Below are 17,692 nucleotides of genomic sequence, written 5' to 3' on the forward strand. Positions count from 1 at the left end.
TTACCTAATAATAATCTATTCTTAAAAGAAAAACTAATTTATTTAATTCAGCTACGACGAAAGTGAGAGATAAGTATTGAATGCATTTTTGTTGTTGTTGTCTTAGTTACTTGTTCGGCCCCAAGATTGTTAGCATTTTGCTAATTATAAGTTGTAAATAAAGCTGTGGATTGGATAATATAATTTGACAATGAACGATTTTATCAACGCTGAAATAACTCAGGTGCATCGACTGACTCACGTCTAACTACACCACTGGCGATAGATAAAAGTTGACTTTAGAAAAAAAATCCAATTTTTTTACTAACGTACAATAACTGTAAAACTTTAAGAGTCTGGCATTGACTGTTTCAAATTCGTTTGAAATTATAATAAACATATATTTTTAAATATTCAACACCCTGTATCTCGAAATCTAAGTCTTTCTATCCATAGGTTTATAAGAAGTTTTTCTCTTTAAATGCCGTAACGAATTGTATCTTAAAGCTACGGGACATACAAAAAAAACACCATGTATACTAGGTGCGCAACTAAGTTTCCGGATTTTACACATGGATGGCGCTAACGACACGTGTAGTCGACATACATGGCGGAAACTGTAATTTGTTTAAAGCTTGAGGAGTTCTTAAGAGTAACCGGTTGCAACGTCAACACATATCTCGACGCAAATGTATCTTGTCTAAGAACGAAAACGTCGAGTTTCGAGCCGAATAAAAAGCATCTACGGAAAGTTTTACTTTTCTGCTTTAATTAAAAAAAAACAACTACAGCGATGCACGTCATTTGCTTGAGGAGACCTACACCGAATATACTCCATCGAAAACCACCTGCGAAGGTTGGTTTAAACGCTTCAAATGTGGCGGTTTTAACATTGAGGACAAGAACCGCTCTGGAAGATCAAAAATAATTGAAGTCGCCAATCTGCAAGCGTTATTGGATGAGGATGATGCGCGTACGCAAGATCAACTTGCGGAGACATTAAACGTGACTCGCCGAGGTATTTGCAGACGTTTACATGCTATGGGAAAAATTCCAAAGGAGGGAAAATGGATGCCGCATGAGTTGACTGAGAGACAGCTGGAGAGCCGCTTCGGAAAGAAGACAATGCTCTGCGTTTGGTCGGACCAGAAAGGAATCGTGTACTGTGAGCTGCTCAAACGAGGCAAAACTGTCAATGGGTATCGCTACCGACAAAAACTTATCAATTGCTCGAAAAGCGGCCAAAATAGAACACGAGACACTAACGAGTAAATGAACGCTCCATGGTATCGCATTTCCATCGTCCAGGACATCATCAAAATGCTGAAATGGGATCTGCTGCTGCACCCGCCGCGTTCGCCAGACCTGGTCCTTTCCGGTTGAAGGTACGTGGTTTGGCAGGGCTACACTTGGTCATTTTCGAAGAAATGTAAAATTGGTTGGATGAATGATTTCGGTCCAAAGACGCGTGGTTTTATCGTCGCGGCAACCTGGGAACTTAGTTGCGCACCTAGTAGATATCTGTTTTCTCTCGCTATAAAATTCAGCCTAGCAAGGATTTTTTCGCAGGAAATACTTCATTAGTTCTTTTAATATGTAGCATTGAAAAGTATTAGATTTTTAGATTGCACGAATCAAATAAATAAAACGTTATACTAAAGTTTTACGTTTTCAATAAGTTTCACTTCCCAACGTCTCGAAGCCAAATACACAACAACTTATTTGATGTGCGGGGTGGTTTATAGTATGTATATATATGCTCTTCCAACTTCATATAAAATTTTGTTAGGAATATGTTATTTTTTTGACTATCAGAGTGGAAGAATCAAATTAGAAATTTAGAGCATTAGTATTAAAATGTACAATTTTTTGAATTTCTTACCACGTTCTCCATTTTTTATACAGGAAAAAAAAATCTACATTTCATTGTATGCCGACACTTTCGATGATGAGCTGGATTGATAATAAAATCAGGGGTTTCATGTTGTTCATAATGCTAGTAAGAAAACACTGTCTTAAATACGATTTTATTTGAAAAATATACACCTACTATTTTATTTTCTTAAAAATGAACTAACTATAACTGAAACTTAAACTATATCTTTGGTATCAGATAACAAGTCAGATCATATATTCAAAATAAAAAAAGTTAACAAATATCCACAGAGAATAGTTTGGCACAATAAAATATTACATTACTTAACCCGGCGTTACATACATAGGGTTTAAAAAATCCCTGCCGCCCAATATTGCTTTGAAAATAAACCAAACGTAAACATATGCGCATGTCCGGCGTAATAGATTCCCAAATAGGTGCAAGCCATCGAATTCAGACGTTACCTTAGCACTTTGTAGACAATGAGGTAAAGTATATGTAATTTAAAAGCTTTGGGTTGTGACACACCCCACCTATGTGCTGACGCCTGTGATTTTGGCATATTAAGTAAGTTGTTATTTTAGATTTTTTTCAATCCAGGGAATTTATTTTTAACATGTTTTTTAGCTAAAATAACATGTACGAAGAGAAACAGAAAAAGCTCCGAGCTTTATGGGCTGAAGTTCAAAGTGATGAATACTTAATAGAATTAGGAAGCGAAGACGACAATAATCATATCTCTGAAAGCGAGCACAACACCGAGTTCGAGTAGAATATTTCAATAGAATACTAGAATACACCATTGCAATCATCAGAATTTGAGAGACTTTTGGCAAAAGAATGGAACTGGAGTCGATGTATTCCGCAATACTATACGATACTGATGTCGATAAATCGTTTTCAATTCTTGATAATCTGTCTTTGGTTCGATAACATCGAAAATCGTAAATATAAATTAGCGGTCTACAAACTCGCTGCTACACAAGGAATTCTGGAAAAGTTTATCGAAAAGTGCCAAGAGTCCTACACATCTTCACAACATGTGATGATTGATGAGAAGTTGGAATCTTTCCGAAAAAAATTAGCTTTTAAGCAGTACATTCTTAACGAGCCTACCAAATATGGCATCAAAGTGCTCGCCTTAACTGATGTCTGTTTGAACTACGTTTTAAATGTGGACATCTATCCAGGAAAACATCCAGAAGGGCCTTGCCAGCTTAGTAACTCTGAAATCCATATTGTACAAAGCTTCAAAACGAAATGGAACTTTTGACAACTGGTACAAGAACCATAAGTGGATGATAAAATTACTGAAAGAATATAAACCTTAAGAGGTACGCTGAAGGGAAATAAACGATACATTCCACTACAATTCCTATCTCTCAGAAACGGTGAACCAAAGACATCTTTATTAGACTTCCAAAGAGATATAAGTCTTTTGTCATATGTATGTTCCAAAAGAAAATAAAAATGTTCTGTTCGTGTCCACTTGCACCATCATGCAGCAATTGATAAGACAGCTGGGGAGGAGGAGTTTCCCGAAATCATAAATTTTTACAATTTTGCTAAGCGTTGAGTGGATGTAGTGAATGAATTCTTGGCATGTTACAACGTGTCAAGGAATTCACGAAAATTGCCCCTTACGATCGTGTTTTCTCTCTTTGACACAACTGCCATAAGTGCTCAGGTAATATAAAGAGAAAACGAACAGGATTATAAACTTGCCAGAAGATTGTTTATCAAAATGTTGAGCTTAGAACTGTTCGGGCACTCCATCACTGAAGGAAAGAATAATCCATGAATAGGATGAAATATTCGCCAAAATTTTAAAATATAAAAAAATCTTGAAATGGTGTCTGCTATGATTTCAAAAGGTTCCTGGAAAGTGCTCACTATGTCCTGGAACCCGGGATCACAAGACTTAATATTTATGTATCCATTAAAAATCATCATTGTGCCCGGGGCATGCTATAATGACTTGCCAAAAAGGCATAAATTCAGACAATGAATTATTTTTTTTGTTATTGTTGTTAATGTTGCAAATCTCTTTGTGTTCCCTTACTGTTGAATTGTAGTTCACCATTGTGTCCACAGAGATATGATATTTATTTTATTTGTTATGGCTTTTTTTGGATGTGGAAAATTGTACATGTTTAGTTTATTATTTGTTTTTTTTTTAATGAAGATCTTTTAGCTCTTATTTTTGAGTTCAAATTGTGAATAGATGGTCGCACGGAACTATAAAATGACGAAAAGACGAAAAACATACATACACGACTTACAAAAAATTGATAACAATGTGGTTCGACGAGGCAAACCTTACATATGTACTGCTGGAAAAAAATTTCACCTATGTAACGCCGGGTTAAAAGAATCTAAATTCATTTAAAAAATAATTGAGCATATAGCCTAGATTTTTGTTATTATTTCCGAAGACATATGCACAACCTTCTTTCAATTTATTTTTTAAGCAATAAATTAGCAAGTAAATACAGTAAACATCTCTGTGTACTGAAATTCCTGCATGCGGTGGGATATAATAGGCACGATTTCAGCTTAAATTCAATTAACTGAAAGCAGACACCAAGGCTTATTTTACCAATTACAATGAGGGCTTATAAGCAACTATAAAATATTCCTGCATCACTGGCAAAACTCGACCAGCCATGGCTTTGTGTGTAAATTCGAAAATTACATGCTCTCGAGTGCTGATTAAAACTGATATCGATACGAATGTTAATCACCTAACAAAAATGTGAAAAGCGACACTTTAGGAAACGGCAATTATTCATGAACGAACGACGCAATATGTAGTTCAATCAACAATCGAATGCGATAGAGATACTTTCGCACGTATTAAGTATTATAACTTCCTCTTTCTTTGCTGGAGGGAGAACTAAATAATAGCGTGCGATAAAATCTTTACACGCACCAGTGCGGTACAAAGTTATACCGCATGCGCATGTCGATAGCGCGTATCTCATATATATAGGTATATATATATATTGACATTTTCTTTAAAGATTTTTGACGAGGACACGTGCCACATGTACGTTTAGTGTGGTAAAAAGTAATCATTTAGATCGTTTGCTTCGAAATTCAACTTGAACTTGGAGTTAGTCTAAGTCAAAGAAAAAAGACTTGTTGGCGGATATACATATTATACAAAAATATATTATAAAACATTAATTCGAAAATTCGAGTCCTAATCTAGCTAGAGACATATTCTTCCGTAGTCTTATTATCTCCCAATAGACATCGTGAGCTGAAACAAATGATGAAATGTAAATAAATGAGTTCAAAATTAATTGTTTATCGCTCACGGGAGCACAAAGTTACACAGTAGTATCATAAATTTACTAATACAATACTAGTGAAATATACATAGATACGTTAAGTGGCTTGAATAGTAAAATTTAAATTAATATAAAATTTTTTCAAGAAGAAAAATCCTGATAAATTGTTTGGATGCGTTATCAGTTTGACAGGGAACAGGTTGTAAAATTTAATTCCTCTCTACATAAGGCCTTTTTTGATAAAAGTGGCATGGTCACAAGGGGTGTTTAGCATACCTATTGTACAGGGTGTTAGGGAAATAACTTTCGTAAATTTAACTAACTATAGAGAACATCATTTTAACCAAAAAGTTTCTTACAACTGGGGTCGAAAACTTGATAGTTTTAATTAGAAAAAGGGTTAAAGTTGGCAACTGAAAAACTAGATCAAACGATAAAATTTGAATAAATGTGTCAAAACGTGTTTGACAAGTTTTGATTGTTTCACGTATAGCAAAAAAACCTTAAATGAATTAGCAATGACATTGCCAGAAGCAACTTAAAACCGAATTAATAGCTCAGATTTTATTGAAATGTAAGTCGACAATGCTACTTTAACGACTATAGGAATTTATTCTGATAATTGCTTTCCATTTCTGAAGGACCCAAATTTATCAGTGCATTCATTGACCTTTAATTTAATACTTCGTGAATTAACTTCGATATAAGATAAACAAAAACGTATTCTCTACGTGAGTATTACGATATGATTTTGATTTATGAGGAGGCTCTACAAAATGCGTCGACATATATAATTAATTAAACTATTCTTTCGGTGATTTTTACTTTTTATATGGAAAGTTATATTGCAATAAATTGCACCACTATATGAAAAATGGAAAAAAAGACGAAGAAAAAATAAAAGAAAGAAAAAAAGTAAATAAAGAAAAGAAGAAAAAAAAAGAAAAGACACAAAAAAGAAGGAAAAAAAATACTAAAGAAGGAAAATAATAAAAAAAAGAAAAGACACAAAAAAGAAGGAAAAAAAATACTAAAGAAGGAAAATAAGAAAAAAAAGAAAAGACACAAAAAAGAAGGAAAAAAATACTAAAGAAGGAAAATAAGAAAAAAAAGAAAAGACACAAAAAAGAAGGAAAAAACATACTAAAGAAGGAAAATAATAAAAACAAGAAAAGACACAAAAAAGAAGGAAAAAACATACTAAAGAAGGAAAATAATAAAAACAAGAAAAGACACAACAAAGAAGGAAAAAACATACTAAAGAAGGAAAATAATAAAAAAAAGAAAAGACACAAAAAAGAAGGAAAAACATACTAAAGAAGGAAAATAAGAAAAACAAGAAAAGACACAAAAAAGAAGGAAAAACATACTAAAGAAGGAAAATAATAAAAACAAGAAAAGACACAAAAAAGAAGGAAAAAACATACTAAAGAAGGAAAATAATAAAAAAAAGAAAAGACACAAAAAAGAAGGAAAAACATACTAAAGAAGGAAAATAATAAAAACAAGAAAAGACACAAAAAAGAAGGAAAAACATACTAAAGAAGGAAAATAAGAAAAAAAAGAAAAGACACAAAAAAGAAGGAAAAACATACTAAAGAAGGAAAATAATAAAAACAAGAAAAGACACAAAAAAGAAGGAAAAACATACTAAAGAAGGAAAATAATAAAAACAAGAAAAGACACAAAAAAGAAGGAAAAAACATACTAAAGAAGGAAAATAATAAAAACAAGAAAAGACACAACAAAGAAGGAAAAAACATACTAAAGAAGGAAAATAAGAAAAAAAAGAAAAGACACAAAAAAAGAAGGAAAAACATACTAAAGAAGGAAAATAAGAAAAAAAAGAAAAGACACAAAAAAGAAGGAAAAAACATACTAAAGAAGGAAAATAAGAAAAAAAAGAAAAGACACAAAAAAGAAGGAAAAAACATACTAAAGAAGGAAAATAATAAAAACAAGAAAAGACACAAAAAAGAAGGAAAAACATACTAAAGAAGGAAAATAATAAAAACAAGAAAAGACACAAAAAAGAAGGAAAAACATACTAAAGAAGGAAAATAAGAAAAAAAAGAAGACACAAAAAAGAAGGAAAAACATACTAAAGAAGGAAAATAATAAAAACAAGAAAAGACACAAAAAAGAAGGAAAAAACATACTAAAGAAGGAAAATAATAAAAACAAGAAAAGACACAAAAAAGAAGGAAAAACATACTAAAGAAGGAAAATAAGAAAAACAAGAAAAGACACAAAAAAGAAGGAAAAACATACTAAAGAAGGAAAATAAGAAAAACAAGAAAAGACACAAAAAAGAAGGAAAAACATACTAAAGAAGGAAAATAATAAAAACAAGAAAAGACACAAAAAAGAAGGAAAAACATACTAAAGAAGGAAAATAAGAAAAAAAAGAAAAGACACAAAAAAGAAGGAAAAACATACTAAAGAAGGAAAATAATAAAAACAAGAAAAGACACAAAAAAGAAGGAAAAACATACTAAAGAAGGAAAATAATAAAAACAAGAAAAGACACAAAAAAGAAGGAAAAAACATACTAAAGAAGGAAAATAATAAAAAAAAGAAAAGACACAACAAAGAAGGAAAAAACATACTAAAGAAGGAAAATAAGAAAAAAAAGAAAAGACACAAAAAAAGAAGGAAAAACATACTAAAGAAGGAAAATAAGAAAAAAAAGAAAAGACACAAAAAAGAAGGAAAAAACATACTAAAGAAGGAAAATAAGAAAAAAAAGAAAAGACACAAAAAAGAAGGAAAAACATACTAAAGAAGGAAAATAATAAAAACAAGAAAAGACACAAAAAAGAAGGAAAAACATACTAAAGAAGGAAAATAAGAAAAAAAAGAAGACACAAAAAAGAAGGAAAAACATACTAAAGAAGGAAAATAATAAAAACAAGAAAAGACACAAAAAAGAAGGAAAAAACATACTAAAGAAGGAAAATAATAAAAACAAGAAAAGACACAAAAAAGAAGGAAAAACATACTAAAGAAGGAAAATAAGAAAAACAAGAAAAGACACAACAAAGAAGGAAAAAACATACTAAAGAAGGAAAATAATAAAAACAAGAAAAGACACAAAAAAGAAGGAAAAAACATACTAAAGAAGGAAAATAATAAAAAAAAGAAAAGACACAACAAAGAAGGAAAAAACATACTAAAGAAGGAAAATAAGAAAAAAAAGAAAAGACACAAAAAAAGAAGGAAAAACATACTAAAGAAGGAAAATAAGAAAAAAAAGAAAAGACACAAAAAAGAAGGAAAAAACATACTAAAGAAGGAAAATAATAAAAAAAATGAAAAGACACAACAAAGAAGGAAAAACAATACTAAAGAAGGAAAATAAGAAAAAAAAGAAAAGACACAAAAAAGAAGGAAAAACATACTAAAGAAGGAAAATAATAAAAACAAGAAAAGACACAAAAAAGAAGGAAAAAACATACTAAAGAAGGAAAATAAGAAAAAAAAGAAAAGACACAAAAAAGAAGGAAAAAAAATACTAAAGAAGGAAAATAATAAAAAAAAGAAAAGACACAAAAAAGAAGGAAAAAAAATACTAAAGAAGGAAAATAAGAAAAAAAAGAAAAGACACAAAAAAGAAGGAAAAACATACTAAAGAAGGAAAATAATAAAAAAAAGAAAAGACACAAAAAAGAAGGAAAAAAAATACTAAAGAAGGAAAATAAGAAAAAAAAGAAAAGACACAAAAAAGAAGGAAAAACATACTAAAGAAGGAAAATAATAAAAACAAGAAAAGACACAAAAAAGAAGGAAAAAACATACTAAAGAAGGAAAATAATAAAAACAAGAAAAGACACAAAAAAGAAGGAAAAAACATACTAAAGAAGGAAAATAATAAAAAAAAGAAAAGACACAACAAAGAAGGAAAAACATACTAAAGAAGGAAAATAAGAAAAAAAAGAAGACACAAAAAAGAAGGAAAAACATACTAAAGAAGGAAAATAATAAAAACAAGAAAAGACACAAAAAAGAAGGAAAAAACATACTAAAGAAGGAAAATAATAAAAAAAAGAAAAGACACAACAAAGAAGGAAAAAACATACTAAAGAAGGAAAATAAGAAAAAAAAGAAAAGACACAAAAAAAGAAGGAAAAACATACTAAAGAAGGAAAATAAGAAAAAAAAGAAAAGACACAAAAAAGAAGGAAAAAACATACTAAAGAAGGAAAATAATAAAAAAAATGAAAAGACACAACAAAGAAGGAAAAACAATACTAAAGAAGGAAAATAAGAAAAAAAAGAAAAGACACAAAAAAGAAGGAAAAAAATACTAAAGAAGGAAAATAAGAAAAAAAAGAAAAGACACAAAAAAGAAGGAAAAAACATACTAAAGAAGGAAAATAATAAAAACAAGAAAAGACACAAAAAAGAAGGAAAAACATACTAAACAAACAAAATAAGAAAAAAAGACAGAAAATGAAAGAAAAAAATAAACAAAAGAAGAAAAAAGAAGACACAAAAAAGAAAGAAAAAAATAAACAAACACACGATTCTAGAGGTAGAACGCGACGTTGACAATTTCCAGAAGAATAACATAATTTCCGATTTGTTTTCCCGGGAACTGGTTAGATTGAGGACACCCGTTGTAAGAAACTTTTTTGTTGAAAATTATGTTTTCTATATATGTATATATAGTTGGTTAAATTTTCGAAAGTTATTTCCTTAACAGCCTGTATATCCATGAACTTTTTCAACAGATTTTCATGTAAAACCTTTATGGTATTACCTGGGAATAATAAATATAACTGAAGTTGGTAAAATCAGTGTTTTGTGTTCTATTCTATGATGCAATTATGAGAAATATAAACTCCCTTTCGCAAAAAAAAAATTAAATATGTAGAATTTCAGAAAAATATGTAAGATATTTGGAACCAGCTTATGTGGGACTTTTTTTCCAAATTAAAAATGGTGTAGATGGGTAACATTTTCCACATTTTCTATTTCAATTTTGAAATAATAGCAAAATGCTATTAAGTATCTGTTTTGGTTTTTAGATTATAGGTAGGATTATATCTTTAAACTTGGGATATCAATTAGCATTATTTTTGTTGATTGACCAAGTTAACACTTACCAGAGCTTTTAACTAATCCTCTTTGTATGTATTTTAAATAGTTTAAGAAATCACAGACGGCAATTATCTGAAACGAAATAGTAATTTCTTAACATGCTCAATAATGCTTAAATGGATAAATTAGTACTCACTCTATTTCTACAAATCTGAGATATGCTGTACCATGTATCTGTTTCTCCCACGCTCATGCGATAGAAACACAGTCGTGGAACTTGCAGGAGGGCACAGGTCCTGTAAGAAAGAAATCGAGTTTCTACATATGAAATCGATACTGCTTACAGAATTACTCACTTGGGAAACACAGTTTTCGTACGATCTCCAATGGACTCGATCAGAACTGTGCCGTTCTCCACGGCTTGTACCACTTTCTGCAATAGTTCAGTATTACTAAAATTTAGACAGACATCGATGTCTTCTTGGTAAATTCTTTGAAGGAAAGAATTCGATTTTTCCAATATGGGATCTTTACGCCACGCTAGGAATTCTTTGTGGAAGACTGGGTCCATCTGGAGATAAAAAGAAATATGCGTGAAAATTGATGGCGCTACGTTTTACAGGGTCGTCCAACGAAAACTCGACTTTCCTTTTAATCTCGGAAAAAAAGCCTTTTCGAAAAATTCCCAAAAAACTTCAAAACAATTTTTGAGAGAAATTAATCTTTAAGTGAAGTTGAATCCCCAAACTTCACCCTTAGGCGAGCCACAGTAGCCCTATCACCAATTTTAAATGGCGCGAGAGGTCACGTGACACCTTTTATTTAAGGTCTTTTAAAGCTACCTTCAATGATATAATGCGATCGAAAATCTATCTATTAGTTTTGGAGAAAAACGGTTATAAATAATTCGTAAAAAAATCGTAAAAAATGCATTGCAAGCTCAGTTAAATAGTACGTAAACAGTCTTTGCTTAAAAAAGTAAAAAATAAATATAAAGAGATGAAAAATTAAAAATAAATACAACCAGAGACTCTTTGCGAGCGCAAAATTGCAAACGAATTCATTTCCTATCAACAAACAAGTTTTTTTCATTGTTTACGAAATTTACAACTGTTTTTTTTTCAAAAAGTAATCAATTGATTTTGAATCGCATACACCAGTGAAAGTAGTTTTAAAAAAGACGACATTGTTTGTTTTTCCGCCGCATACAAGAGGTGATTTCACTTTTTTCTGTTCATTTAAGTATCAAAAAACATCAATAAAAAAAAACTAAATTTTTTCTGTCCAGTCACGTGTCGCCTTAAAAACTGTATGTTGTTTTGAACTGAAGCTTAAATTTCATTTTCAATATTTCAATATGCTGCTTGGTTCGGTAATTAGATGAATGAAACTCACCTCTAGTTCATCCTTATTTTCCATGTCAACAGCCGAAATCACGGATATAGGTGATTCCTTCCTTGGAGAATCGGGGGGTGAGTTTTCCCGTCCGTATTTCAAATTGTAATGCGACGGCGATCTTCTGTGCTTCTTTGTGAACATTGTCGTCACTCCTTAAAATTACTTTATTTGTTAATTAAAACCAGATTTCTCCCAATTATTGTGTAAATAATTATGCTTCGAATAAAGATAAATCGGAAAACACTGATGAAAAAGTGCACGATATGCTGTGTCCTTTTCCACATTGGGAACATCATAGTACTGAACCCGGTAGGAAAGTAAGGAATACCTTATCACTGGGCCGAATGAATCTGACTTTTCATATACTATACTCAAGAAAATCCATTCTTCATAGGAAGACAACGACAGATTTCAATCCGGCAAAATCACCATAAAGAAAATAATTGAGCAGGGTGTCCATAAGAACACCCTGCTCAATGTATATATAAATATCCATTCACAATTACATCGCCATAAAGTAGATACGTACATTTGTACCTTTCTTCAAAAGTGAAAGTAGAGGTGCTATCAAAACACACGATACTATTGGGAAAAACGGGATTATCAGGTATGTGCTTATACAGGGTGTTTAGACGCAGCAACATTTAAAGGGGAGAGTTCTCGGGCGATTTTATGAAAAAAGTTCCTATAAAGATAAATCCGGGGGGTATAGTTTCCGAGATACAGGGTGATATTTTTTTTTATAACGGTTTTTAAAAAATAATTCATATAACTTTTGACCTGTTTAAAAAAAATCTAGCGTTGTTTCTGACACTACCAGGCTGATTTGGGTGTAACTAGATTGAAATTAGTAAGACCAGTGGCGTCAGGGGAAGACACCTCAACCAAATTTATTGACAAAAGAGTGTACGCCTCTGATTTTGATGCTTTTTTGAGACGAAGCAACAAAAAATACAACTTTTTTTCTCTTCAATTTTCACTGTATCTTGCCTCTTTTGCGAAATGAAAATTTAAAAATATTTCAATGCATGTCCATTTAACACGCAAAAAAATTTTTCAATAATTCAAGAGTTTACTCACTTATTCCCTAAGAATTTTTTTATGTTTTTATGATTTTTGAAAAATTCAAAAAGCTACCAAATTTCTAAAGAAATCGATCAAAAGGTATTTGAATTATTTTTCAAAAACTATTATTAAAAAAAAATGTACCCAGTGTCTTGGAAACAATAAATTTCCGGACCTATTTTATAGAGATTTTTTTGATTGAATGACCCGAGAAATCCTTATATTGCCTTAAATATTGCCACGATTTTTTAAATATCCTGAATAAAAACTGTATGAGGTCATCCCAGACTGCTGACCTCAAGGTAAATTCAAATAAAGAAGAAAGTTAATTTAAGTAGGAATAAAAATAAAATATGAGTGAACCCCTCTCTATCCAAGCAAATGATAATTATGCCGCACCTGGGCAAAGATTGCAAAACGCAAATGTTCGACGGTAACGTCACACAGTTATTAATTAAGTCGAGTAATGATAAACAAAAAACGCCATTAAGGAAGGAACATGAAAAAACAGCCCCCTGATCACGAATATGGATACAGGGAGGCTTTACTGAAAACGTCAGATTCTCACAATTTGGTAGTAAAAGGAGTTGTGATCTCAGGTGCTTGACCAAGTGTCCATTTTCTGTGGTTTATTGCAATTATCATCGAAGTTAGTCAAAAATGGTTTTCACAAAGAGTGCCCGATGGTGACGGAAAAATCGTACCTATGGTTTATGGGTAGCGGCGTTTTTGAAAATTTTGAGTTTTGGGACACTCTATATATTACGTTTATCCAACAACATGTTGATAAATGAAATTTCATTTACAGTATAGTGAATAATGTCACGGGAAAATGCAACGTGTACGAAAAAATGCCATTTTCCAGACTCCCAATGAAATGCCTGAAAATATCGTTCCGAAATGCGCGCGAAAATTGTTCGCGGGAACTCGAGAAAATGCCATTTTTTCGTGCTCTTAATTATATTAGTCCCCTGCACGTCCCATAATGCATTTTCCGGACTTCTAATGTGATACTTATACTATCATACTCTGACACGTTGTCTCGGTCGTCGATGTTTTAATACTAGTATGTGGTCTGCGCTTCTATCAAGATGGAAAAAGTGCCATTGTGGCGTGAGGATTTTTTCCTTTTTAAGGACTTGAGTTCATGTAAATCATTACAAACTTATGGAAAATTTTGGTAACTGAAATTTTTTTTTTCTACTGCCCACGACTGAATACCGAAGACTTTAATATTATATGATCTCACTAGGTCAATTCAGGTTTGGTTATCTATGGAGTAAGTTCGCTAGGAATTCTCCAATGTAGGTTTTAAAGTGGAAGGAAATTACATTTAAAATACCGTACATCTTGGTGACATACCTGTTTCGTCTTTGGATATCTGAGGATGCAAATGGGGGTTCGGCGAGCTAGGTGTAGAAGTGAGAACCAACGTTTTTAGAGCGGCAACTTCTGCAGTTAATACGTCTACTTTCATCTGACTTTCTTTTAGAGACTTTTCGGCAGCGGCTTGTTTCTCGTTCGCTTCTCTAACCATGTTATGGGCCTCCTAAAAAAAAAATACATTTATTCATACCACTTCGTATCTCTTGTAGTTTCCGAAATCCGTATGCCAACACTTTGAAGTTATCGTCAACCCTTGCATCATTTCGTGCTTGTTTAGTCCGGAATGACCTGTAGGATCCCTTCCGTCTCTCATATGCCTTATCAATGCCTCTTTAGTAACCGTGATGTCTTGTATATGTTCAATTTGTTCAAGATGTCCCTTGCTTGTCTACATTTCGCCCACTGTGCTCGACCTGCCTCTATTCTTTCCGATGGCCAAGTGCTCAGCGCAAAGGATCCGCGCAGTTTTTTAACTCCTAGACGTGGTCCACGTCTGTTGAAATGTGATTGGGAACCCTACCTGGTGAACTCATTCCCTCATTTGTCTCGATGCTCCTGCCGATTTGAGTCATGATCACTGACCTATGGAGTGGTCCTTTTATGTCAAAGAAAAGTACTTATACCACCTCTCTGTCTGAATATCGACTACTTTTTCAACGTTTTCTTTGGGAAGTATGTTAGACTTATCAGTCTGAAACCCATAACGACGCTGCAGTCGCTTTTTTCCAATTCTGGATGGAGACTGCGTTTCTGATCCCCGAACTGGCGGGATATCCAGCGTAACGATGATCGCCCTGTACGCCCTCTCTCCACCAACCTTGCTGGGATTAGAGTGTTAGCACTCAGCACCTTTTATGTACGAAATTCCCCCAACATCTATCTCAGGCTGCGTTAGTCAGTACTTCCCGAATCAGGGTTGAATTGTCTCACACTGGACCTTAATTTAAAAGTTCGTGGGTCTTGGCCCAGTCAGCGATTCTCGATTTCCCTTTCGAAGCTGTTTCCTCCTTAACTAACTCGATGTCACGTCTCATCAGTCTACAGGGTGTTTCATAATAGTATGTCATAAACGTAACGGGTGAGTTTATGAGCGATTTTGGGAAAAAAAGTTTGAATGGACACAGGTCCGTTTTTGCTTTCTACCTGATATACAGGATGTTAAAATTTGCTATATTTTTTTCAATAAGTCCGGACCTGCATTGAATATTTTTATCAAAATTGGTGGGCGTAAGTTAGGTGTAGAAACGTATTTTTTTAAGATAAAAACGAATTTTCAAATGCAAGCAGTGGCTCCCCCAAGGCTATGACACTGATTATTTCCTGTGAAAAATATGTTACGCCGCTGCTTAAAAAAATAATAAAAATCGTTTTTCTCTTAAAAGATACGTTTCTACACCTAACTTACGCCCATCAATTTTCATAAAAATATTTAATGCAGGTCCGGACTTATTAAAAAATGTAGCAAATATGAACTCCCTGCATTTCAGACAGAAAACGAAAACGGGCCTAGGTTCATATAAACTTTTTTTCTCAAAATCACTCACACAATCACCCCTTAAATTTATGACATACTATTCTGAAACATCCTGTATAGTCGGGGGTGAAAATGTCCATGTTGGGCCATAGACATCGAGATGAAATCCAGGATAATTTAAAGTCTAAGAACACTTTTTATCGAATTTGGCAAAATTTTTACATTATGCAAATACATTAATTTCTAGAATTTTTTATTCAAAACTAGTTTTTTTTAAATTTTTTTATTAAAAAAAAAACAAAAAAAGAATATGAAGAGTAGACGATGTTTGCGGTGGAAAATCAAAAATCAAATAACTTAAGACTTTTACAACGCCCAATTTAAAAATTTAAAAAACCGTAAGTGTCCTTGTGTTCAATAAATGCCAGTGATAAATATCACACGTTTCAACAAGACGTTCTTCAGTACGGTCTCGCCACGTTTAGAATGCTCACTAATGGAATCTCCCGAACGTGAAAAGCTACAGGATGGTATAAAATGCAAAGTATTTCCATACACTCAACAACGATCGACTAGAACAAAAGGAAAAAATTAATTACGGCATTAAACATTCCGTAATAATGACATCATCGAACTCGCTGAAAACACGAATCTTTTGATCTTGATCATTGTTTTAATGGGGAAAAGTCTAATTAAACAATGGTATTTCTTTCAGCCTTTTTCTCCAGTCTAAATAGAAAACAAACTGAAAGCCGCTTTAATGTCCATTTTGCGAGCGACGATTAATTTCTGCTCATGCGCACATTCTTTGAAATTCAAATTTTTGTACTTTAAACAAACAATTACGTATGATATTCTTCATCGAATCTCATTGACGTCCGGCACTGCTTTCATAAGAAAAATATAACGCAAACTTGTTTTGATCAATCTTCCCATCGGTCGTTCTAAAGGTAAAAATGCTCACCCTGTAAAATAATGGGCGATTGAATATACATAAACGTTGTTTTGCATTGTAAAACTTCACGCTAACTTTAGATAAGTCTTGACCCTCTGCAAACTGAACTATGTGGGAGCGGAGTGAATGCCAGGTCACGAACGAACATGCATTAATTATAAATAAATAACACGAAGAAACTAAATGTTAATTAATTGCACTATCTTGTTAAAAATATTGATTTACTCGGTCATGATAAACTTTTGCCATGAGACGTTTTGCACACGTTATTCTGCTTGGAGAGAAGAACGTGCTCTTCTCGGCCTGTGGTTACATATGAGAAGACTTAAACTTGAATTCAAGGTATTCGAGTTAAATTGTTTCAGTCTGCGTAATGAAAACAATAAAACATTTTTTCTTCGAAGTAATTACGCATTACATTCATTTCTAGAAGGAATTCTGCTACATAAATTTAGTAACTACATATATGAAATCAAAGGATTTTTAATATTTCACATGTTAGGTTTTCAAATGCATTTAGGTCAAGGGAAACACTGTTAAACCTTAGGTTTATTACTCAAACGTAGCCGCAGTTTTCCACTACAATTTTCAACTATAGCAAATGCACTTCTAAGGTACTTTTGATGGCTTCGATACCATTTGGCATGAATATCTGTCCTTCCTAATACCCATTCTTGCACCCTTTAACGTCATAAAAAGTATTTGAAATAATTATGAAAATGCAAGTTGGAAAAATGAAGAATTAGTAGTAATTCTTAACACTGAATACAGATTCTTAGTTAATTCGATTCAGTGACTCTTGATGTGACGAATATTCCGCCCTGAATATTGTTGATATCTAACTAGCACCTGCCAACGGCGCCATTCAATCCCTTATGGGCACGTATATTACTAAAAATTTAATATAAATAATAGCGTGAAGATCATTGGTCCCGCTATGGAAAAATCTAGGATGGGCACGCCGGCGTGCACTCCCAAAATTGAAATTTTTATTGAAGTCGTAAATAAACCTGTAGGCTTCCAAGGAAGTAGTAGATAGACACTGTGTACGATGTAGTTGAAATAAATTATTTTAAATGAGTCCACTGTGAATATACAGGACGTAGCAAATTAGTAGGCCAGCTCGTTTAACTTAATTTTTTTTTCTTGTAAAATTTTAATTTACCGCTTACTTTAGGAGACGTTGCAGCATATTGCCTCTCAACATATGGTACTCATTT

The 17,692-nt window shown here is 32.4% G+C and overlaps 1 protein-coding gene across 1 annotated transcript in view; it reads right to left on the minus strand.

The window, feature by feature from the left end:
* Positions 1 to 1,992: 1,992 nt before the first annotated feature.
* LOC136346990 (guanine nucleotide exchange factor for Rab-3A-like) overlaps positions 1,993 to 17,692 on the minus strand; it is a 34,339-nt gene continuing 18,639 nt past the window's right edge. Inside the window, exons 5-10 of the mRNA XM_066296589.1 lie at positions 14,020 to 14,206; positions 11,590 to 11,744; positions 10,551 to 10,765; positions 10,391 to 10,490; positions 10,260 to 10,326; positions 1,993 to 5,120 (exon numbers count right to left, since the gene is read on the minus strand). Of these exons, the coding sequence (XP_066152686.1) occupies positions 5,041 to 5,120; positions 10,260 to 10,326; positions 10,391 to 10,490; positions 10,551 to 10,765; positions 11,590 to 11,744; positions 14,020 to 14,206 (804 nt within the window). The 3' untranslated portion in view covers positions 1,993 to 5,040. The remainder of the gene's footprint in view (positions 5,121 to 10,259; positions 10,327 to 10,390; positions 10,491 to 10,550; positions 10,766 to 11,589; positions 11,745 to 14,019; positions 14,207 to 17,692) is intronic.

This window comes from Euwallacea fornicatus, chromosome 25 (assembly GCF_040115645.1).
Source record: "Euwallacea fornicatus isolate EFF26 chromosome 25, ASM4011564v1, whole genome shotgun sequence".
NCBI lineage: Eukaryota > Metazoa > Arthropoda > Insecta > Coleoptera > Curculionidae > Euwallacea > Euwallacea fornicatus.